At 49.5% G+C, this 23254-nt stretch overlaps 1 protein-coding gene across 1 annotated transcript in view; it reads right to left on the reverse strand.

The window, feature by feature from the left end:
* JAZF1 (JAZF zinc finger 1) overlaps window positions 1-23254 on the reverse strand; it is a 247990-nt gene that overhangs the window by 107780 nt on the left and 116956 nt on the right. The window contains exon 2 of the mRNA XM_020993362.2: window positions 16121-16193. Within this exon, the coding sequence (XP_020849021.1) occupies window positions 16121-16193 (73 nt within the window). The remainder of the gene's footprint in view (window positions 1-16120; window positions 16194-23254) is intronic.

Genomic DNA, 23254 nt, shown 5'->3' on the forward strand with positions numbered 1-23254 from the left:
GTACCCATGAACGTGCTGCAGGGCACTCTGTAAGAATCAGGCTGCAACGTGAGCACGTGCTGCCGTTTCCGTTCCTCTCTCTGCATGTCATGGACAGTGGACAGGGCCTGCTGGGGCCTAGTGTCCCTGAGAACCAGGAGAGACAGGATGCTGGGCAGTCTGGACACGAGCCCAGCATTATCCAGAGCCTGCTCACCTGAGACTCCTGGGGGTTCCTTTCCTTTCCAAGATCCCTTCAGCTCCCCTAGCTAGGTGGCAGAGGAGAGAAAGGACTGGCCATCAAGACCCAAGTTCGAATCCTGATTCTGACATTTAACTAGCTGTATGACCTTTGGCAAGTCAATGAACTATCCTGGGCCTCAAATTTCCTCGTCTATAAAGTGAGGGGATTGGACTCTGAAGCTACCTACTGAAAGAGGGAGCTCTCTTAGCTGTCTGACCATAACTAGAGGCACCATTTATATAAAATATGATTCCTAAAGACCTTTGCTACTCATTACTCCTTGGGTGAGGAGAAGAATCCTGTGTGGGTGCTACAGGTCCTATTATCTTCATTTTGTAGACGAGGAGATGAGCTCAGAGAAATTCTGTTTCTTTTTTTTTTTTTTTGCAGAGAGGTGATGAGAGAGGGCCTCAAAACCAGGAAGGGACAGGGTCAGGTCCTGCTCTGACACAGAAAGGCTGCATGACCTTGGGCAAGTCATTTAATCTCTTGGTGAACTAAGCCGCTCTCGATGAGCTGCAGAGAAGATACAGGCCTGTGCTTTAAAGGGAATTTCCGACCTGTGAGTTTTCTGTACCACTGAAACCAGAAGCATAGTCCTTAATGTCCTTATTCCTTCTCTCTTGGTATTTGCAGTATTTAGAAGAGCGTCTGGCACACAGAAGGCGCTTGACAAATGCCTGTCAACAGATGTGCCCGACCACGTCATGCTCTTACTCAATAAACCCCAGTGGCTCCTGATTTCTTCCAGGATCTGATATAAAATCCTCCAACGGGTATTTGAAATCCTCCACACCTGGCCCCTTTCTGTAGAATTTATCTCCATTTTAAATCTGAAAAGAATCAGCCTCAGAGTGTGTGTGTGGGGGTAACCGGCCCAGGGTCACACAGCTAACAGAGTGTTGGAGCTGAGATGGATCCCAGCTTTTCACTGTCTCCAAATCCCACAGACTTCCCATCCTTCCCTGTTGTATCCCTACAGTTGTAACTTCTGTCGAAATGATTTCTCCTCCAATGGGGCCGTTTTTGGGAAATGTGGATTTAAACCAGGCAGTTGAATAAAAGCCCCCTAGGGCTATGTGTTTTGCCTCTCCCTCCTGCCTTTAACAGTAAACATGCTCATGGGGGAATTTCCCCCGATGTTCTGGGGAATTTGATCTTTGGCCCTTGCTGCAGAATCGAGGCTGCATGTGCCTGTCTTGAGACAAAGCGCGAGTCTTTGGGGACCTCTGCTGAAATAGCAGACAGTTCTCCAAGTGCTCAGAACCCCGAGCCACCCTTTAAAGGTGGCACAGAACCCAGAGTCTGGCATCCCCTTCTTTAGGGGGACAGACTGAGCGTTAGCAGGGAGCCCCAGAACCCCGGCAAAGCTGTGGATAAAAAGGAGTGAGCTGTCCCGAGGATCTGGGGTCATCCCTCTGATGGGAATTTTTTGGGGGTAAGCGAGAGCAAAAGGCCAGGGGCAGCTAGGTGGAGCAGTGGATAGAGCACTGGCCCTGGAGTTGGGAAGACCTGAGTTCAAATCCGGCCTCAGACACATAACACTCACTAGCTGTGTGATCCTGGGCAAGTCACTTAATCTCATTGCCTAGCAGAAAACAAACAAAAAGAGTAAAAGGGCAGGAATAGTTTTTCATCTTTGTAACCCTGAAATCCTTCCACAGGTACACTGTAGGTGCTTATGGTTTGGGGATTAAAATAAATCAAGGTCATATATGGTTCCTACAACTGGTGATTCTGAGACTCCTTCCTCACTTTCATATACCCAGCCTATTTGCAACAGGGCAGCACCAACCTGGACCTAGACCTGTGGGTCAGAGAATGTCAGACACACAACCAGGACCTCCTCCCTGTGTGGGCGCACGTCACAGCTAGCTGTCGTGTGGCTTATCCACTCTGCTTTTTATCCGAGGTTGGAATTTCACTTCTAGGCTGGCTTCTCTCTCCCACCCTCAAAAGGCTGCCTCATCCCTTTTGCCTGTTGGGAGAATCCTTACTAATTCTAATTCATTTGGTGATATGGACCTGTGATTCCAGCTGCGTGGGGAACTTCTAGTGTGAAAACTCCTTTCACAGATGCTGACTAGCGGCTCACCCATAACTGAAAGTCTTACGGAACTTGGTCAAGTGACTCGACCAGGGTGGACCAATCAGCACCTGTCAGGGGACTGTCTGCCTGGAAGCTGAGCCGACTTCAAGGACGCCCTCCATGCGCCAAGCCCCGCCCTTCTCTGCCTATCTCTCAATTCCAATATTGGCAGGAGAAAAATAGATGAGGGAAGCAGCCGTAACGGTTATAGAGTCTGCTCCAAGACCAAACGTCAATGATGATTTCATCATCCCAGGGGCAGTATACGCTGGGACAAAGCAGTCAACAAACACTGGTGAAACATCAGCTGCCGTGCTGGGTTCTGAGGGTACACTCATGAAGATGCAGCAGCCCATGCCCTCAAGGTGCTTAAATCCAATGGGCAAAGAGTGTGTGTGTGTGTGTGTATGTGTGTGTGTGCGCGCGTGTGCGTGCATGCGCGCACTGTATCAGAAAGAAATGTTTTCTTCAGTATAATAAATAAAAACAGGAGAAGATCACAGGATGGGTAGCTGGAAGGAAGACCTTCAAGGTCACCTAGTGCGATTCCATCACTCTGCAGATAAGGAAACTGAGGCCCAAAGCGGTTAATTAGCTGGCTCTGGGTCACAGAATTAGGAGATAGTAAGGCAGGATTTGAACCCAGAGCCTTCACTGTCAGGTCACATCTACTCTGCCATATGTGACCATAGCACAGAAATGCTACAAGTTCTAGCCTCCCTCCTGGCCTGTCCCCTATCCCTTCCCCCTGTCCCCGGCTCTAAAAGCATGAGCTGTGTCTGTCCCACATTGTATCAGGGGCTGATGGGGCTGCTTCAGATTCCAGCGATGGCAGCTCATGAATCTGCAGGCCCTTAAGATATAAGCGAAAATGATCAAGCTGATCTCATGGAAAGTAATTGGGGGAAAAAAGAGGCCCTTTCCCAGTCTATCTCACGGTCTGGAATTTTTCCTGATAACTGTGACCGTAAGTGTGCACCAATCTGATACACGTGCTACTTTTTTCCTAAATGTTATCAGCTTGAGAAGACACGTGAGACGCCCTCTCGATTTTTATCCCCTCACAGAAGCTGAGACAGATGGAACAGCTCCAGGGTTTCATTTGCGGACACCCGTGCCGTGTATGTGAGTCCGGATCACACACAGAGGTTAAAGCCTTCTTGACTGGGAATTACAGCAGAGACCTCAGCTTCTAGCAGAACCAAAATATTACAGTCATTGTTATTATCAATATTTTTCTTCTTGCTTGCAAGTGGCTGCGAACTTGAAAATGTCCCATGATGCTTTCTTTAAGAAAAATCGTTTTAAATGTACCTCTCTGAAGGGCGAATAGGTAAAAGAGAAACGTTGACAAAGAGAAGAACCAGGAGATTTTAAACACATTGACTTTTATGGTTAAAAAGTCTCTTTGAGCATACGGACATGTGTTTTAACTCGAGGTGATAGTAACATGGTCAAACGTCTATTACTCAAGTCAAGCCCTCTGTCATGTCAGACCAACTGTTACAGAGGAAGAAAGGATGGTCAGGGACCGTGCTATCCTCCCCCACGCCTGCCTCTTCCAATCTGAATGTGTGGAGAAGACTGGTGAAAGGATGGTCAGGGACCGTGCCACCCTGCCCATGCCTGCCTCTTCCCATCTGAATGTGCGGAGAAGACTGGTGAGCATTTCTCTCCCGGCTTTCCCAGATGCAACTTTAAACCATACTATATGAGGGATTTTTGTGGTGTAGCTGTTTTTAGATCATATCTGGATATGTCCCTTAGAGGGCCAGCTAACCCTTCACGATCTTTACTCTTGACATGAAATTACAGACTCTTGTATTAGACAGATAAATCTTGCGTGTGTTTGATTCTGCTAAGTCTAAGCAATGATGAAAAATGAGGGAGGGGAAAAAAGAGACTGAGCCAAGAGCATAAATCCATCTGGGGATGGAGAAGGCAGTCCCCTCTCTCCAAACTGAAATTCAAATCTCCACATCTTGTTTGCATTTTCCGTCGGCAGCCTGTCTTGTCCCACACTGCCAAACGAGTCAGATGGCAGTGTGTAAAGATAGGACGACATGAATAAAAACACATGACCGATGGCCACTGCAAGTATAAAAATAAGATGAGGCAGAAAAATAGGATTTGCCGAGTGACAGGTCACTTGGACCCATCTGTTTCTGAATTTTGTCACAAACATCTTACCCAATGGCTACCGGATGGGACTGATGCAGCATTTACCTTCCCTGCTACTCCAAGGTAGGACAAGGTTCTTGGCAGGCTGCCTTGCCTTCCACATAGTTAGTGCTGTTTAAGGGCATGGAAAGAAACTTCTCTCTTTGACTTGAGAAAAAACATTTTTTAAAAAAGCAAAACCATTTAGGGGAAGGTGGGAGGGTAAACTCATGATTTCCTTGCTCCAGGGAATCTCTGAGGATGAAGCCTTTTCCAACGTAGGTCAGCTCTTGCTCAATAACTTTTAACCTCAAATTGTTGCCTGGGGCCCCCCTAGAACGTAAGGGATTTGTGCAAGGTCACACAGCCAGAACATGCCAGAGGTGTGATTCAAACCCAAGTCTCACTGACTCCCAGGGGACCTCCCTACTACACCACAATGCCTCTTACGATGATAGGGTTACCAATGTAGAGTTGGAAAGGACCTTTGAAGACGTCTAATCCGACCTCCTCATGTTACAGAGAAGGAAAGTGAGGCTCAGAGTTCACTGTCAAGTGTCAGAGGCAGAACTCAGGTCTAACTATGATGCTGACATAATAACCACTATACCACACTGCCTCTTATTGACTCCATTAGGACATGGATTGGAATTGAATTTGTGGTTTTATTGCTATAGGGAACTTCTGGGTGAGGAATTCCCTCTACCAATTCATGCTGGCCCCTTCTTTATAATTTATAGTCTTAGAAAGGTGTTTAGAGCACCGAGAAGTTAAGACACTTGTCCAGAGTCACACTTGTCCAGCCAGTATGTGTCAAAGGTGGGACTTGAACCCGCCTCTTCCTGGCTTTGAGGCTGCCTCTCCTTCCTCTGTGTCACTCTGTTTCTCATTCACTCCATTAACACTCCATAATACATTCAGCAACCATATTACGAACAGAGGGGATGTTTCTGAAACCCTCTCAGGTTCTGCTGAGAAGGCCTCTGGAAAGCAGATGCGAGGCCCGAGTCAAACCTGTGAAGAGAGGGACTGGCAGACTGATTTATGGTGATTTTATTGCAGATCCAGTAATGAAACTTGTTCTAACTGTATGGGAAAGTGGTGAGGGAATGGCGAGCCTGGGGTGATGGAAGGGGGCGGAGCAGCAGATGCAGCCGTGCACGCCTTCTACTAAGTGAAAAAACAGGAGGTGAGTGGTCTGTGTGTTAGCTGAGAAATCCTGAAGACGATATAGACTGAAGGGGCACCTGAGGGTCAACCAAGCTGTTGTCTTAGTAAAAGTGATGAAGAGGCAGCATCATACACGGGACTTGGGTTCGAATCATGATTCTGACATGTGCCTGTGTGATACTGGACAAACCAATCCCCTTCTCTGGGCTTCAGTTTCCTACTCTGTCAAAGAAGGGGGTTGGGTTTTGTAGGCACTCCTGCCTCGGAATCTACAAATTTGGTCAACTGTGATTCATCCCTATTTGGGGAAAATTCAGAAAAGAAATAGGACAGCAGGTTGCCGAATGATTAGCAGCTTTGGGCCAATCTCCCTGAGGGTGAGGGGGACAAATTTCTGACACCTTTGGCTATTTCCTGAAGCTCTTGACTGAAAAAAAAAGAAAGTTCTGTGAAAGCTGGGGGGATCTCCTGGAAAGCGAAATCTGATGCTACAAAAGTCGTTCGTCTTCCGTTTCTCAATGGAAGCTGTTCCCTCTGGTTACCAATCACCTCTCCACGGCCGGGGAGGAAGCTGTGGTCTCAGTCCTCATCCTTCTCCATCCTGCTGCTCTACCTGATGCGAATGTGGTAGAGACCTCTACTCTTGGCCAGAGCTTTGGTGAGCGTGCTCTCTCCCAGGTCTCCTCCCATTTGCCTGAACACTTCTTTTCTGACTCCTCTGTTGACTCTTCATCACCCACTGTCACCAACCGAGGCTTCGTCCTGGGTCGTCCTTTTCTCTTCTCCCCACTCTTCCTAACAACATTAGTTCTATGGGCTTCACTATATGTAGATGACTTGTGCATCTAATAACATGTACATACACACACACACCTAAACATACAGATAGAGACAGATGATAGATAGATTGGTAGATAAATGTGATAGGTAGGTAGAAAGGCAGAGATAGAAAGACATAGATAAATAGATGGACATATTGACAGATTGATAGATCAAGAGACAGGTCCAGCCTCAGTTTCTCTCCTGAACCTCAGCCCTGCACCAGCAACTGGACGTTTCAAACTGAATGTTGCAGGGACCTCTCCAAGGCAACAAGCACAAAACTGAACCCAGATCCTTCCCCTTCCAAGCTTCCCTATTTCTGTCAAAGGCCCCGTGCTCCTTCTGGTCTCCTGGGTTCCCCCCTTTGGAACAGTCCTCGTCTTCTCCTTCCCCCTCCACTCCCATCAGATACCGCTCTGTCCCAGATATCAGGGGAAGTTCACCCTCAGCCACAGCCCTGCCCACGTCAGTGGGAGTGGAGAAGCCAGGAGAAGCAATGGGATTTTCGCGGCTTTGCTCTCCAGACTCCTCCTGAGACCTGTGCCCCGTCTCCCGCAGGCCTCCCAACAGCCCTGGGCAGCCAGCGCTCCAGGCGCGTGGGCCCAGTCTGGAAGGCTGGTGGAGGTCCGGCGTTGCCTCTTCAGGGTCAGAGGCGGGATCTGAGCCCAGCCTCACCTTCTGCGTCTAGCCTGCGGCCTCGAGGGCACAGTCCTTCCGCAGACGTTCCTGCACTGAGGCCGTCTCTGCCGGGACAGAAAGGGGCACAGACACACCCACACCTGCACACACTCACAGGTACATATAAGCCTATGTATGCACTCACACACGTGTAAGCATACACACATATATGTAAGCCGCCACACATGCATGCACACACATAATCACACACATACACATACCCACTCACAGAGACCTACACGCTCACACATGCACACACACATATTCACATGCTCACGCACATAAGCAGACACAGATGTACACACATGCATACACACATGTACACTCACATACACATACATCCACATGCATGTATGCCCTCCTATATACATACACATACATACACACTCACACACGACACATTCATTCACCTACACATGTGCATACCCTCACACACATATGTACATACATACCCACTCACACAGATATACACCCACCCACATACACACAAAATCACATACCCATACTCACACACACATACACACTCACATAGGCACAGATACATACACACTCACTTATATTCACATACTCACCCACATACAAAGATGCAGACACTCATCATACATACTCATACAAACACATCTCCATGTGCACACATGTATATAAACACTCACACATATGCAGCCCTCACAAATATATTATATACACACATGTACACACAGACTCACACGTATTCATACATTCCCCTGAAAACATGCATACCCTCACATACATCTGTACACACGTACCCACTCACAGACATGCAAAAACACACATACATACAAAAATCACATACCCATACTCACATACACATAGGAACAAAGTTATAGTCACACTCACATATATAAATTTACATACTAACCTCATATGTGCACAGCACATATTACACACACTCATATGTACATATACAACACACACATGTGCATACACAGTGACAAATACTCACACATTTTCACACTCACTTACAAACATGCATACACTCATACATATGCACACATACCCACTGACACAGACACAAACATACAAAATCACATACCCATACTTGCACACACATATGCATAGAGATATGTAAACATTGACACACACTCATAAGTACATAGACAACACACACACTTATCTACATATACAACGCATATTCCCACACGCATGCTACACACTCATACACACGCTCATACATTCATTCACGTGCACATCCTTGCACACACATACCCACTCACACACACGTGCACACCCTCGCACACACGCACCCCCTCACACTCAAACACACCGGGTGAGTCTGACACGAGCTCTGTCTCAGCAGGAGCTCACCCTCTACTTTTTTAATGGAAAGGGTTCAGGCGCAGCTCCCTGGCAGCCCGGGCTCAGAGGCTCAGAACAAATCCATCCCTGCAGGAAATATGGCTGGTGTCCACACAAATGAATGCAAGCTGGCCCGGAGTGCTTCAGAGTGCCAGGCTGGCCAAGGAGCAGCTCAGGACACGGGGATCCGGAGGCGATGATAAAACAGGGAGGCGCATGTTTACACGGGCAAAGGGAACCCAGAGCTAAGCCAAGCCTTGTGTCCACGCCAATCCAACAACCGTGGCCTCTTAAAGTGAACCAAGAACTCCCCGACTCCCGTTCTTGGCCACGACCTGGCGGGGTGACCTTGGCAAGAACCTGCATTCTGCTGGGCCTTGGTTTCCTCATCTGTAAAACAAAGTGGGGTAGGCCTCCTTGCTCCAGCCCTGCTCCTGGCCCTGGGCGCCCCCCCACCCCCGAGCATCGCAGCCACTGGGGCTCTGTATCCCAGCTCCTGCCGGGGGTGAAGAGCAGGACGACAGAAGGTATTTTGTTAGCGGTCACCCATGCAGAAGGAGAACCAGCTCTGCAGGCCAGCCCCGGAGAGCCCGGGGTTGGCCTGGCCGGCCATTCTGCCTCCTCAGAGGAAGGGAAGATCTGAGCCACGGCGCGTCAGGCATCCCCTCAAATACACAGAAAGCCTTGTTAATAACGATAACAATGAAAGCTCACGTTTGCTTTGCAAGCATCAGCCCTGGGGGAAGGTGCTGGTCTTCTCCCCATTTCACAGAGAAGGAAACTGAGGCTAAATTCGCCCTGGGTCACTCAGAGGAAGCGTCCCCACTGGGGAGTTCCCTACATGAATCTGTTCTGTCAAAAGGACATAAAGCGATTGATCAGTACTTTTAAATGCCACATCAGGGAGTCTGTGTGTCTCTGCAGGCAATGCACTTTTCTGCTCCGCTGTCTGTCTCCAGTGGTATGCAGATTTCCTGAGGGCAGGGATTGCTTCAATCAGCCAATGAACAAGTACTAATTAAGCTCCTATTATATGCCAAGTGACCAGGCTACCCTTACTGTGGGAGTGAGGGAGAGAGAGTCTAACCAGGCAGGGCATGGATCAGAGCTGAGGAAGGGAAGTCCCATGGACAGCCCCCATTCCCGGGTTGCTGCTGCTGAGCCGTCTCAGTAGAGCAGAGAGCGCCTCGGCCTTCCCCCGAGTGCACCAGGCCCCATCAAGTCCACGGAGGCCACGGGTCATCCCAAACCGGCAGGGCCTCCTCCGCGATGTGGGGAGGGCTCGGGGCTTGGAGCATTTACGGGCCGGGACAGAGAGAGCAGATGAGAGAGCAGGGCGACCAGAGGCTCAATCACCACCTGCTCCAGGCAGGGCCCCAAATCCTTCCCCCTTGTCTTGGTTTTATTAGCAGCTGGAGACAGTGGCGAAAATGCAGGCTGGTACACAAATCATCCGAGTCTGTGAATGCCACACGGGCTGGACTGTGTATTAGAGATGGGCACATGAACCATCCTACGAGAGAGACAGAGGGAGAGAGAGACAGAGAGACAGAGACAGGGAGATACAGACAGAGAGGGAGAGAGACAGAGACAGAGAGGGAGAGAGAGACACAGAGAGAGATAGAGACACACAGGGGGGGAGAGAGACAGACAGAGAGAGAGAGGCAGAGAGAGAGAGAGAGAGAGAGAGACAGACAGACAGACAGACAGACAGAGGGAGGCAGAGAGAGAGAGAGAGAGAGAGGGAGAGGGAGAGACAAGCTCAGGGAAGCCTGTGGGGTAAGGCTCAGCCCTGATGCTATGTTGCTTGATGGCACTTTGGGGAAACTGAGGCACAGCACTGTCATGTGTCAATGAATCAGGACTAGGAATGAAACTATCCAACCTGACTCGTTCATGCCCGCTCTCTGGAAGCCCCGGAAGAGCTGGAATCAGGCTCCAGTGGGTTTAAACCCTGCCTTGGGCACCTGCTGGCTGAGCGACCCTGGATAAATCCCTCCATGATCCTCACTTTCTTCATCTGTCAAATGGGGATGAGAACAGCACCCACACCACAGGGGTTTTTTTCTTTTTGGCAATTGGGGTTAAGTGACTTGCCTAGGGTCACACAGCTAGTAAGTGTCAAGTGTTTCCATCTGAGGCCGGATTTGAACTCAAGTCCTCCTGACTTCAGGGCCAGTGCTCTATCCACTGCGCCATCTAGCTGCCCCAACACAGGATTGTTCTGAGGTGTGAACGAGACAGGGTTGACAAGCCCCTCTGTAACTTTAAGCACTACAGAAACTCCGCTCCTCATCACTTTCGTCGGCGGCTTGGCATCACGGACAGAGGGGGTCTAGGGTCAGGAAGACCCAGGGTCAAGTCTGGCTCAAACGTGTCCTCGCTGGGTGACCTTGGATGAGTCACAGATGAAGACGATAATTTACAGAATAGTCACTGATCTGCTTTGGGAACACTGGTGAAGTCACAGGTCCAGACCTTTAAAAGGTAATTATTTTTATTTTTATAATCAGAAGCAACAGCAGGTGTAATGAAAGGTTTGGGGTCAAACCCAGCTTCTGACACGTATTAACCACACCAACGTGGCCGAGTACCTTAAACCTCAGTGTGCCTCAGTTTCCTGCTCTGTAAAGCCAGGATGATGATAATGCCTGCTGCTCCCCCTCGTAGGATTTTTGTGTGGCCCACTGGAGAGAAGGGCAGCTGGGTGGTGCGGTGGATAGACCGCTGGACTTGGAAGCCAGGAAGGGCTGAGTTCAAATTTGGCCTCAAACCCTCTCTAGCTGTGTGACCCTGGGCAAGTCACTTCCTCCTGTTTGCCTCAGGGGACTGGATTACGGGTACCCACATTCACTTCTCCCTCAGCACCAGGAGCCTATGATCTCACCAGCAAGGAACAATCTCTGGTAATCCTCCTTTCTCTGCCCCAGGCACCCCGGGCCTTCATACTGCACTCATCTGTGTACGCAATCGATCCATCAGTGAATATTTATTAAGTGCCTACTATGTACGCATGTATGCATGCACACACACGTACGTACTTATGTATGTATGTATGTATGTATATACATGTTGTGCTGGGTGCTGGAGATACGAAGACAAACATGAGACAGTCCCCGCCTTCTGAGAGGTTTCCAATGTGTGCCCCAAGCCTCTGTCCTTCTTGGACCTTTCCCCTACGGTCAGGCTGTGCTCTGTGCGTCTCATCGGTCCCCTTCCTTGCTGGGGACAAAGCCCTCTCCCACGCTGGGACGCACGCAGGCTGGGGCAGGGCCTTAGCATCTGAGCTCACATTTACCTGGCATATTAAGATCTGCAGACTGCTATATATGCACACAGGCATACACAATAGGTTATATAAGCATGCACACATGTACACACATGTGTATACACACGTGTATATGCAGAATGTAGCATTATGCACATATGTGTGTGTGATATATGTATATCTATGTGTGCGTCTGTATCTGTGTATAACACACACAAGCTCTGAATGGTGGAGAAGGCCAGGGACCGTCTGGTCCAAACCACCGTTGACGGGAATCCTCTGTGTAACCTCACTGAGATGTGGAATCCGAGGGAGGCCCGAGAGCGGTGAGAGCTCCGCCAGCCCCCGTGTGGCCCATTCCTCTCTGGGGCAGCTCGTTGTCAGAAGGGTCTTCCTGACCTCAAGCCTCAGTTTACCTCCTTGCAATTTCCACCCATCTCTCCCAATTCTGCCCTCGGGGCCAAGAACACATGTCATCCCGCTTTCCTGTAACAGATGTCCTGGGCGTCCCTCTCTGTGCCCTCCACACTAAACATCCCCAGGCTCATGAAGAGATCCTGAGGTTGCACGATCCTGAGGCCCTTCACCGTCCTGATCGCCTTCCTTGGGACACCCTCCAGCTTACTGAAGTCCTTCCTAAAGGGTGACACCTCAAACCGAACAATGCACCACATGTGGTCTAAGCAGGGTGGGCCTGGTCAGGCAGGTAGTAGGCGCCACAGTGCACAGAGCACCCGGCCTGGAGTCAGGAAGCCCTGAGTTCACTTCAAGCCTCAGATACTCCCTAGCTGTGTGACCCTGGGCAAGTCACTCACCTTGGCCCGCCTTGGTTTCTTCATCTGTAAAATGGGGATCATAATAGCACCTACCTCCCATGGACGCTGTTAGGACAAAATGAGATCATATACGCTAACCATTACTATTATCATTAGTCCTGGAAACTGTGCCACGGAACTCAGCCTGAGACCATGCTCCCTTTCTTAACTGACACACCACCTTACTGATCAACACTCTACATTTGCCTTCATTATCTTTTAAATTATTTTCTAAGCCCGCCATAGGTCAGGCATGTACACCTTCTAATTCCTTTCTATCTGGAAGCACAGCCAAGGAGAGCCCCATGTGCAGAGTGGACAGCTGAGGGACGGTGAGACCAGGTGAAAGTCAGGCCTAGGGCCTTGGCAGTGGACAAGGAAGCAGAGACAGTCTGGGTCAAGGACATGAACGCACACGCCTCAGCAAGTCTCTGACACTTACAAGGGGCCTGGCCTTGGGCAAATCACGTAGCCTCCCGGGACTCCGTTTCCCTAGCTGAAAAGGAAGGCCCTCTGAGATCTCTTCCGCCTCAACGTATGATCCCATTATCCCCCCTCTGTCTCTCTTTCCTCTGTTTCTCTCATTTCTCTCTCTCCCTCTCTTTTCTCTGTCTCTGTTTTTCTTTTCTCTCTGTTTCTCTTTCCCTCTGTATCTCTTTCTCCACTCTGTTTCTATCTCTCGTTTCTTTCTCCCCCCTCTTTTCTGTCTTTGTTTCTCTTCTCTTTCCCTCTCTTTCTTTTTTTGTTTCTCTTCTCTCTGTTTCTCTCTTTCCCTCCGTATCTCTTTCTCTTGTCTCTCATTTCTCTTCTCTCCCTCTTTTCTGTCTTTGTTTCTCTTCTCTCCCTCTCTTTTTTTGTTTCTCTTCTCTCTCTGTTTCTCTCTTTCCCTCTGCATCTCTTTCTCCACTCTGTTTCTATCTCTCGTTTCTCTTTCTCCCCCTCTCTTTTCTCTGTCTTTGTTTCTCTTCTCTCTCTCTCTTTCACTTTCTTTTCTCTTCTCTCTCTGTTTCTCTCTTTCCCCCTGTATCTCTTTCTCCTGTCTCTCATTTCTCTTCTCTCCCTCTTTTTCTTTTCTGTCTCTTTCTCTGTCTTTGTTTCTTCTCTCTCTCTCTGTTTCTCTCTTTCCCTCTGTATCTTTCTCTCCCTCATTTTTTTCTCTCTCTTTCTCCCTCTCTCTCTTTTCTGCCTCTTTCTCTGTTTTTCTGTTTCTCTTTGCCTCTCTCTCTCTCTCTCTCTCTCTCTCTCTCTCTCTCTCTCTCTCTCTCTCTCTCTCTCTCTCTCTCTCTTTCTCTCTGTCCTCAGTTTGAATTAGGGCTCTGCTTGCTACCTGTCCACTCTACCTCAGTTTCCACATATGGTCTGTCTGACCTCCAAAGTCCATCCCAGTTCTTAGAGTATGGTCCTATAGGTTTCTTTGGTAGGTAATGGGTAGGGAAGGTTTTGAGTTTACAAAGGGGCACGTGGGACTGTGGCCAGTAGTGTCAATGCAAACCAGACCTCGAAAGCTTCACGTTGTATTTAAAAATGATTTGCTTAATAAAATACCCTAACCCGAGCTAATCCTCCAAAGAACAGCATTAAGTTTGGTCGGTTTGACCCTGGGGGATGGAACGCTCACGGATTGTGGGGCTGCAGTGGGGTGGGCGGCTGGCCCCCACCTCTGGTTGCAGGCGCCCAGAGTCCAGGGGAGGGAGAGTACTCCTCACCTCACATGAAAGGGATGCCCGTGGACCACGAGCATCCCGTGCCCCTGAGTTATGAACAGCTAGCTTTCCATTCAGAAGGAAAGCCAGCCTCCTCTTACCTCTTTCTAATTATGTGTGTGTTTTCTTAGCTTGAGTGCAGAGAGCTCTCTGGGAGGAAAGAAATTGCATCTCCCTCCCTAATGGATGGGGGTGGGGGTGGGAGCTGTGCAGCATCGATCAGGGCAATGATTATGCCTAGAAACCTGGGCTCAGCCTACATGTTCTCCTGCTGCTCTGGTCTGAATCAATCCGATAAACGTTTATTAAGCCCTAATGCATACATGGAGGTGATGGGGCACACACGATGCAAATGGGGCCAGTTCTAAAGTCAAGAAGATCTGGGTTCAAGTCAGTCTGACACAGGGAAAAGGGCCCTGTCTCTCACAGGACGTGGGTTCAAACTCTGCCCCTGCTGTGTTCCTGGGCAAGTCACTGAATGTCCCTGGGCCTCAGTTTCCCCATCTGTACAATGAGGGGGATTAGCTCTAGGTCTATAATTCTACGAACCTAAGTCCTGTCTTTGATCTGCCTGCATGGGCCACACATGGCCAAGTCACATATTTCAATGTTTGCAGAGCACCATAAGTCCATCATCAGCCTTGAGAGTCCCCAGTGCCCAGCGAGATGACCGTAGATGTTCTCAGGCATGTCCACGCGGGCTCTCCCACGGAACAGAAGCGCCTACAGGGACGGGACTGTTTCAGCTTTTCCCCTGGATCTCCAGAGCTTAGCACCGTGCCGGGTACACAGTCAGCACTTACCAGATGCTTGCTGGTTGACTACAGGCATTACTATTTTATTTTACAGATGAGAGAACTGAGGCTGAGGTGGGTGAAATGATCTGCCTCGGGCTGCGTAGTTAGCAAATGCCAAGGCATGATGGGGAACCCCAGATTTTCCAACTTCTCGCCCAACTCCCCTGAACAGCTTGAGCTGCCCATGAACATAGGTCAGTTTCCCCATTCACATCCCTTCACCAGTCACAAATACCTTGCTCTCTCATCTTCCGATCGATTCAGATTTTCAAATGACAGCTCAACTCCATGGAAGATCTTTCACCCTAGGCCAGGTCTAATTACATTCATAATCCCACTGGGCCCAACCCCAGCCCAGAGACCCGCCTCAGCCCCAGGGGGGAGAGAATCCTCTAACACTCCACACAGGGTGGGCAGTACAGTAGAGACATGGGCCAGTTCAAACCTTGCCTCTGGCCCAACTCCCCATCCGCAAAATGGAAGAACAACACCTGCATTACCTACCTCATCACCTGCTACACCCACCTACCTGTTACAGATCCGGAAGCACCTTGGAACCCTTAGAGCAGGGCAGAAATGCCAACTGTGACTATTTCCAGGACCCCAGATTTGGAGACCCTCCAGCCCAGAAGGTTTTGTTTTCGAAAGACATTGATAAACATACTGTAATTCAGGCTATTTTATTTGATGCACCTGAAAACCTTCATCTGCCAGGGGTCCTATAGGCTTCCTCAGACTGCTGCCCGAGGGGTCTACAGTACAACCAAGGCAAAGAACACCTGTTCTGGTCCAGTATGCCCATCTTACACCTGGGAAAACTGAGGCCCAGGACCTGCCAGGGGTTGTCTGAGCTCACACCAGAAACATCCCTTTTTTCATTAATGTCCACTGAGGAGGACATTTTGAGAGAAATGTGAAAGTACGTCTTCCAGGCTGCCATTATGCACTCTTGCATTGAGAAACAAAAAAAGTCATTTGTGCACGGTCCATCACCGCGTCTGTCCATTAAGCAGACGCCTTTTAGAAATGAACGTGCAGCGGGCAGGGGCGGCGGCTGTAAATTCTGAACTGCACTTACCTGTTAATGTAACTGAGGGCGACGTAGGTTGGCTGCTGCAACTCTTGCTTTTCCAAAACACGAGGATCTGTGTCTGTAATAAAAACACAATGAGGATTTTTCAACATTTGCCCGAAAAAAAGATGATATGTAGCTGCCTAATGTGAAGCAATTGGGCTGATGCACAGAAAATGAGGTCAAACTGAACATTCCCCTCCGCAGAGTGAACCCAGGCAACCCAAGTACACTCCTCCGTCCACTCATTCATAAATAACAAAATATTGCATTACTGTTCAGGGGAATTCCAAACATCAACAGTGATAAAAGGCCCATATGTCATGCAAACTTTCACAATCCCCTCATAAATATTCGTTTTCACTGCTTACAGTTACAATGTCAGCATAGTTTCCACTGTTTAATCTGCTTTTAAAAATGGTGGAGGGGGGAAGGAGAAAGAGAAGAGAGGGAAAGCAATGAAGTCTCTCTTAATTAGGCTTATTTCAATGACTAGGCCAATTACGAGGCTGTTTAAAAGCAGGATCTAAAAAACCCATGGCTTATTCATCCATCAAATGTGCTTCTATGCCTAGTGCCGAGGGCCTGGCAGGATATGACGGGAGCCATGTTTGTTCAGGCTGTTTTTTGAGAATCTCAACCAAAACCTTTCTGGTGTATGTAGTCCCTCAGTCCCTCGACAAACATTTACTGATGAATCTAGTCTATGAAACGTCTTGTCCTGCGAGCCACGGGGCACACAAAGATGGCCAAGGCACAGTGTCTGCTCTCTAGTAACTTACAGTTTAGCCCTACCAAAAACTAGAGTGCAAAGAAGTAGGTGATGAGGGAATAAAGCAAATTAGGACTTGATTTTTTAAAGTTATTTTTGGATATGCCTTTTGCTAAATCACATTCCCCTCCCAGTCTATTCTACTCCCATCTTCCCTCCATGGAGCCATCCCTCATTGCAAAGACCGAAAGAGCGAAAAAGTGGGTGAGCCAAACCTTCCAACACTTCCATCTTTCCCGACGTTACACACAATGTTATACCCTCCAAGTTCTCCATCCCTTCAACGAAAGGAGGAAGGTGTATGTACATCCCCGGCTCTTCTCTGGGGCCGAGCATGGTCATTACCCTTACAGTATTCTCACGCGTTCGATTTTCTGCCCATACGTGATCTTGTATTCATGGTGCACACCGTACCCCAGGGTTTTCTGATTTCACTCTGAATCACTTATAGTGTCCCAGTGCCCGGCACACAGTAGGAACTTAACAGACGCTTGATGACTGCTGACAGTGCTACTGGATGTCAAGGAAGCGATACTGCTTGTGGCCTACGTGGGGTGGCGTGTCAAAGACGGCTATAAGAAAGGGGTCTCCATTGAGCTGTCCTTGATGGAAATGTGAGGGGTCAAACTGTGGGGAGACGGTGCCATCCGGATCAAGATGGAGGATGGAAGCTGCCTGGGAAGCCATGCTCGGCTCCCCTGTAGCACAGCACATACATGGAATAAAGAATCATCAATTTACAGGTGGCCTCACACACGGGCCAGGAAGTCCAACCAGGCCTCTGCGAGAACTCCCACCCCCACACCGCAGCACCTAGGCCAGTGAGGGGGAACTCACTACCCAGTGAGGCAATATTTATGAGACTGGGCAGGAAAAGCAGATTGGCCGTGCATGGGGAAGGGCCTTGAAGGCCAGACTAAGGGACTGACACTCGATCTGCTGGGCAAATGCCCCTTGGGGAAGGCATAGACCAATATGGGGATAGTTCCCAAGAGCCCGGCTTGCGTAATTCTAGAGAATGGCGCCATTCTTAAAAGCAGAAAAGGGCCCAGGAAGAAAAACAATCCCTTGAAATTAAGAAAATTAAAAAGCAATCAGTTTCATCAGAATAAAAGAGAGGAAGATGAAGACATTCTATTTTTGGGGGGGAGGGGCAAAGGAAGCCCTTCTGATGTTTGGCGCAAGTTTCTTTCTAAATTAACAACGGAATAGTTTGAAACTGGATGTTATAAACACATCCCAGCTGCGCTTGGCAGTAACTCTGTCTGTGATGCGAGGGCAGATGCAGTTTTAAGCACCCTGGGATGGAAAGTGTTTACTGCTGCGGGGTGCACGGGTACACGGACTGGGGGGGTGTCTGCATGCCCACGGGAGGGAGCAGGGTGCAGGGACGTCAGAGACTGAGCGATGGATCATCAGGGCGGAGAACGGGGTGCTCCCGTACAATGATTCTCACTCCACCCCCAAGGCTGTCTCCCAGATTCTCAGAGCCAGAAGGAGCCTCAGACACCATCTGGCCCGACCCTCCCTATAACCAGGGGTCCCCTCCCCCCAGGGCAGTCACGCAGCACTTGTGTGAAGACCTCAAGGGCGGGGGGCTCTACCATGTCCCGAGGAAGCCGAGTCTCCCCTTGGAGAGCCTGGATTGTTGGGAAGGCTTTTCGGATGCTGAGCCTCAATCTGCGCTTTTTACAACTACACCCATCGTTTCCTGGTTCGGTCCTCTGACCCCGACTGTTCTCAGCTGCACGTCCCCTCTGCCTGAGAGGTTCCCTGGGCTTTCTGGGATCAACATTCAATGCCGTTCTGAGGGAAGAGCCCAGGAATTGGGCCAGAAAATGGGGTGCCGGGCGTTTGTTCATGCCATGACCCTGGGCTTCTCCTCCTCTCTGACCCTCATCTTCTTTGTCTGTAGAACGGAGCCAATGATATTTGCACAACCTTCTTCCAGGAGTAGGAAAGCACTTTGTGGCCTGTGATCGATAACCGAGGGGTTTCTCTGAGTTTTCCCTTCTGGGGTCGGGGGCTGACCGTACAGAGGGCTGGCTCAAGACGCCGTGGTGGACGGACAGAGCAAGGTGCCGCCGTGCGTGCGTAAGAAATGCCCAAAGAGACCACGGCTTCCGAGGAGGCTGGGCAGACCTGCGACCCCTCGCAGAACCAGAACAATTTGCGCTGTGACAGCATCGTCAAGACAAAGACCTCTGAACAACACCATGTCCCACCGTGCTCCCAGAGGACCTGGGAAGATGCTGCTCTTGCCTCCGGACAGGGAGGTTGGGTGGCGTCCAAGCCCGGTGCCAGCCTCATCCCACCCTCTGCCGCTCCCCAACAGCTTCCCAAGCTCACCGGACACGCCGCCCTCCTCTACTATGGGCATTGGCTCTCCGGCTCAGCCGGACCTTTAAAGCCCAACACAAATGCCGGTCATAGCCAGTAGACAGGAAGTCAGGGAGACTGGTGATCCCCTCTGGCATTCCGCGGCTCGCACTGTGCCCAGTACACAGTGAGCACATACATCACTAATGCCACTGTCAAACATGGGAAAGACCCTCAGTTGTCTCAACTGTAAAATGGGGACACGGCACCTGTAGCAGGCACATCGCGAGGTTGTTGTGAGGTCCGAATGATACCGTGTGTAGAAACTGACTGGCAGACCTTAAAGTGCCATTACATTGTGTGCTCTAGTTAGCATTCCTTTATTCACGAAGAGCTTGCCTTGGTCAGTGGCCGTCTTTCTCCGTGGGCCTCACATGAAATGCAGGATTTTCACCGCTCTCTCTAGGGCTGCTGCTTCGTTCCCTTGTTTTTCAGTCATGTCCGACTCTCCATGACCCCATTTGGGGTTTTCTTGGAGTGGTTTGCCATTTCTTTCTCTAGTTTATTTTACAGATGAGGAAACTGAGGCAAACAGCAGGGTTAAGTGACTTGCCCAGTGTCACCCAGCTAGTAAATGTCTGAGGCCACATTTGAACTCAGGTCTTCCTGACTCCAGGCCCCGCCTTTTATCCACTACACACTTATAAAATGCTGTGTATGATAATTAATTATAGTGGTACTCTAACCCTCTTCCTTACTGTAAGATCCATGAAGTTTTAAAGACTTTATCTCCCCGCACCTCCTGGCAAGAGTAACACACCAGACATGGCAGATGCTTACTAAATGTCTGTTGCATAATGTCTACAAGTATTCCTTAAGCATTATGTGCCAGGAACCTTGCTAAGTACTGGTAAAATAACACGGGCAGAGATAAAAGCCAGTCCCTGCCCTCAAGGAATTTATAATCTCATGGACAGTGACGCCCCAAAACAGGAAGCTGAAAGGGATGGGGGGATGTGGGGTGGCTGGCTCCTCCTGCCCGCAGCAGCGTCGGCCGAAGGATGCTTTTGTACACGATGCTCCGTCCCCTGGAGGCTTGGGTACACCAGCAAGGCAAAGATTTGCTTTGTCCGAGAACGGACTGTCCAAACGAGGCTTTGGGAGCCGTGGACATGGGTGATCACTACCCACATCCCCTGGTGCCAGGGATGGGTGACCTGGTAATGATGAGGGGAGCAGGGAGATGGAAGGCAGCCCCTCACGTGGGAAAGGTGGTGGGGGAGGGCAGATGGAAAAGAACAAGGCGGTGGTTGTGTGTCTGTCTGAAGGGTCTCCCGTGACATCTCTTGGAGAAGGCCACTCGCTAAGCTGATTCGGCCCTAGCTCAAGTCTGGATGACTGAGAGACATTCAGAATCTCTTCAACGACAGAAGCAACCCCAACGCCAGCAATGCTAGACCACTAATGCCGCTACCATGCTTTAAGGCTGATGAGGCATTGTCAGAGGGCTGTCTACTCTAGCTCCATTCCCAACTCATGGTCATGCAGACTCCAACAGGGCAGAACCCATCACTTCCCAAGGCAGCCCATCCCACTTTTTAGCTTCAATTATTAGGAGGGTTTTCCTTGACATTGACCCCAAATCTGCCTCTCTGCACCTTATGCCATCTGGTCTCCATTCTGCTCCATCGGAACAGGACCATTTTTCAAAGCCAGCTACCGTATTCCAAATCCTTTCTTCTCCAGGTTAAAGATCCCCAGTTCCTGGAACCCATCACTGGATGACATGCTCTTCATCATGGTTGCCCCCCTTGGCATCACAGGATCTCCCATCTCCCTAGAGTTTCTCATGGGTTGAGTACCTCTATCACGCAATAACCCGGACAAAAGGAGCACGGGAAAAGAAGGTGTGGATGGACATGCTCTGCACCAAGAGGTGGCACACAGGGATGAACCATGGACCCATCAACCCCTCTGACGGCCACGGTCACCACTGGTCCTCGGTTCATTCTAACCTTCAGGATTCTTTTTTCTTTCATCGAGACATACATTTTCCCCTTCTTTAAGCCTGTGGTCCCCCTACGAGACCCAGTTCGATGTTCTCTGCCCAGCCAATGCTCAGTAAAAGTTGATGACTGGCGTGCACACATGCAAGCCCTGCATTTCATACCCTTCTCAGAAATAACATAAAAACGTCTGGCACTCTATTGGTAAGACCAAGGCGGGGATTTATGAGTTGGCTTTACCGTATAAGTCGTGTTTCTTGTGTTGGACACAGCTCGTGTCCTCAGATGGCGAGCAGAGTGACAGGCAGCTGCAGCCTTCAAAATGTCATCTTCTCCATTACAAAATAGCCACGTAGAAGTGCCTCGGCAACATTTTCCATTTTTGGGTAAGAAGCGAGGCGCTAGTCAGTTATGTGGCGGGGGAAGTAACACAGCAGACATCGACCAGAGCTCACACATGTTTTACTGATTAAAGGCGTCCTCAGGCGTACTTCGGAACATCAATTAGAAAGAAAGCCCAGCCCCAGGTGCCCGGGAATTGGAGAGGCGGGCCAAAGTGGCTATTTGGGAGTGAGATCAACGACTGGTCACAATTATACATCAGTGCAGGGGCTCTCAACCAGAGCCCTTAAATATACGCCATGTACTTAAATATAAATATATATACACAGGAACACACACATGTATACACATATATATACATACACATGATATTTAATACATAATACTTAATACGCTGTACTACTTCTCCCTCTCCAAGATCTGCCCCTAACTCTCTGATCTGCTCTCATACCCAGACATCTTCTCACCCTGGAAGACGCCTCCGCCCTCGTGGCCCCCTCCTCTCTTTGGTCAGTTTCTCCCGGAACGCCCATTTTGAAGAAGTGCCCAGACCCCTCCTCTTGCTCCCGACTTTCAGAACTTTTCCACCATTCTCCTTCCTGCCCTCCTAATTTTCTGATCCCCTTTTATAATCTGCCTTTTCCTCATTAAAATGGAAGCTCCCTGAAGGTGGGGAATTTTTTTTTCCTTGTCAGCACAGTGCCTAGTACCTAGTAAGGGCTTACTAAATGCTTGCTGCCTCAACCTCATTACAAGGATGAGAAGCAGCAGAGAAATGTGGGAGGGGCCCATAAAGGAAGCCCCCCAGAACCCTCTGAGCCACACAGTACGAAGGCCCCTTCCACACTACCTTGCCACAACAATGACCAGAATGATGCTGAAACAGGGCCCTCGCTGAAGTGGGCCGTGCATACGGCCCCCAACTGCTTTTCTGGTGGGTTTGTTTACACCGCCGATAAAAACTTAAAACTGGAACGTGCGCTAAGATCGTTGGGAGATCCGATCTGCCTCAGTAACTAGTTTGCAGGAACATAAACCTTTCAGTATTTCAAGGGCGGGTGATGCTCCCTACGCTGGCAATTCAACAAGATGTGTCCCTATTTAAGCCATCTGGCCCCCAGCATCTATAAATAACCCTGCTGCCCCCTCTTCGGAAGGCCATGGGAAGACCCAGTTTTTTCATCATGGCAGCTGAGAGGAGGAGCTGGCCCGTCCGGCTCCAGGGGCACAGACCAGGGTCCTGGGCACCCCCACCACTCTCACCCTCTCACAGCAATTACCTGGCCTGAAGGCCAAAGGAATAAACGTGGATTACAAGCTTAGGGGTTCAAAGCTATCCAATCACTGTAATTTTTCTGAAATCTAGCTTTCTTGGAAATATGATGGACTTGGCATCTGAGGAGAGACATTTTTATAAACAGCTCCTCACTTGTTGGGGGACAGCGTGGGGTAGTGAACAAGACAGTGGACTTCCAAGTCAGAAAGACCTGGGTTCAAATCCTGCCTTTGACGCTTCCTAACTGAGTGATGCTGGGCAAATTACTTAACCACCTCCTATTTCAAGCAACTCCCAAAAGGACTGTCTTTTAAATTATAAGTGAATTGTAATCTGCAAAGATGGTGGGCCTTATGCTGATGAAATCACAAGTTTAGAATTGGAAGGGGTCTCAGAACACATCTACTCTAACCCCCTCAATATTA

Source organism: Phascolarctos cinereus, unplaced genomic scaffold (genome assembly GCF_003287225.1).
Source record: "Phascolarctos cinereus isolate Bilbo 61053 unplaced genomic scaffold, phaCin_HiC Scaffold_1;HRSCAF=81, whole genome shotgun sequence".
In the NCBI taxonomy this organism is placed as follows: domain Eukaryota; kingdom Metazoa; phylum Chordata; class Mammalia; order Diprotodontia; family Phascolarctidae; genus Phascolarctos; species Phascolarctos cinereus.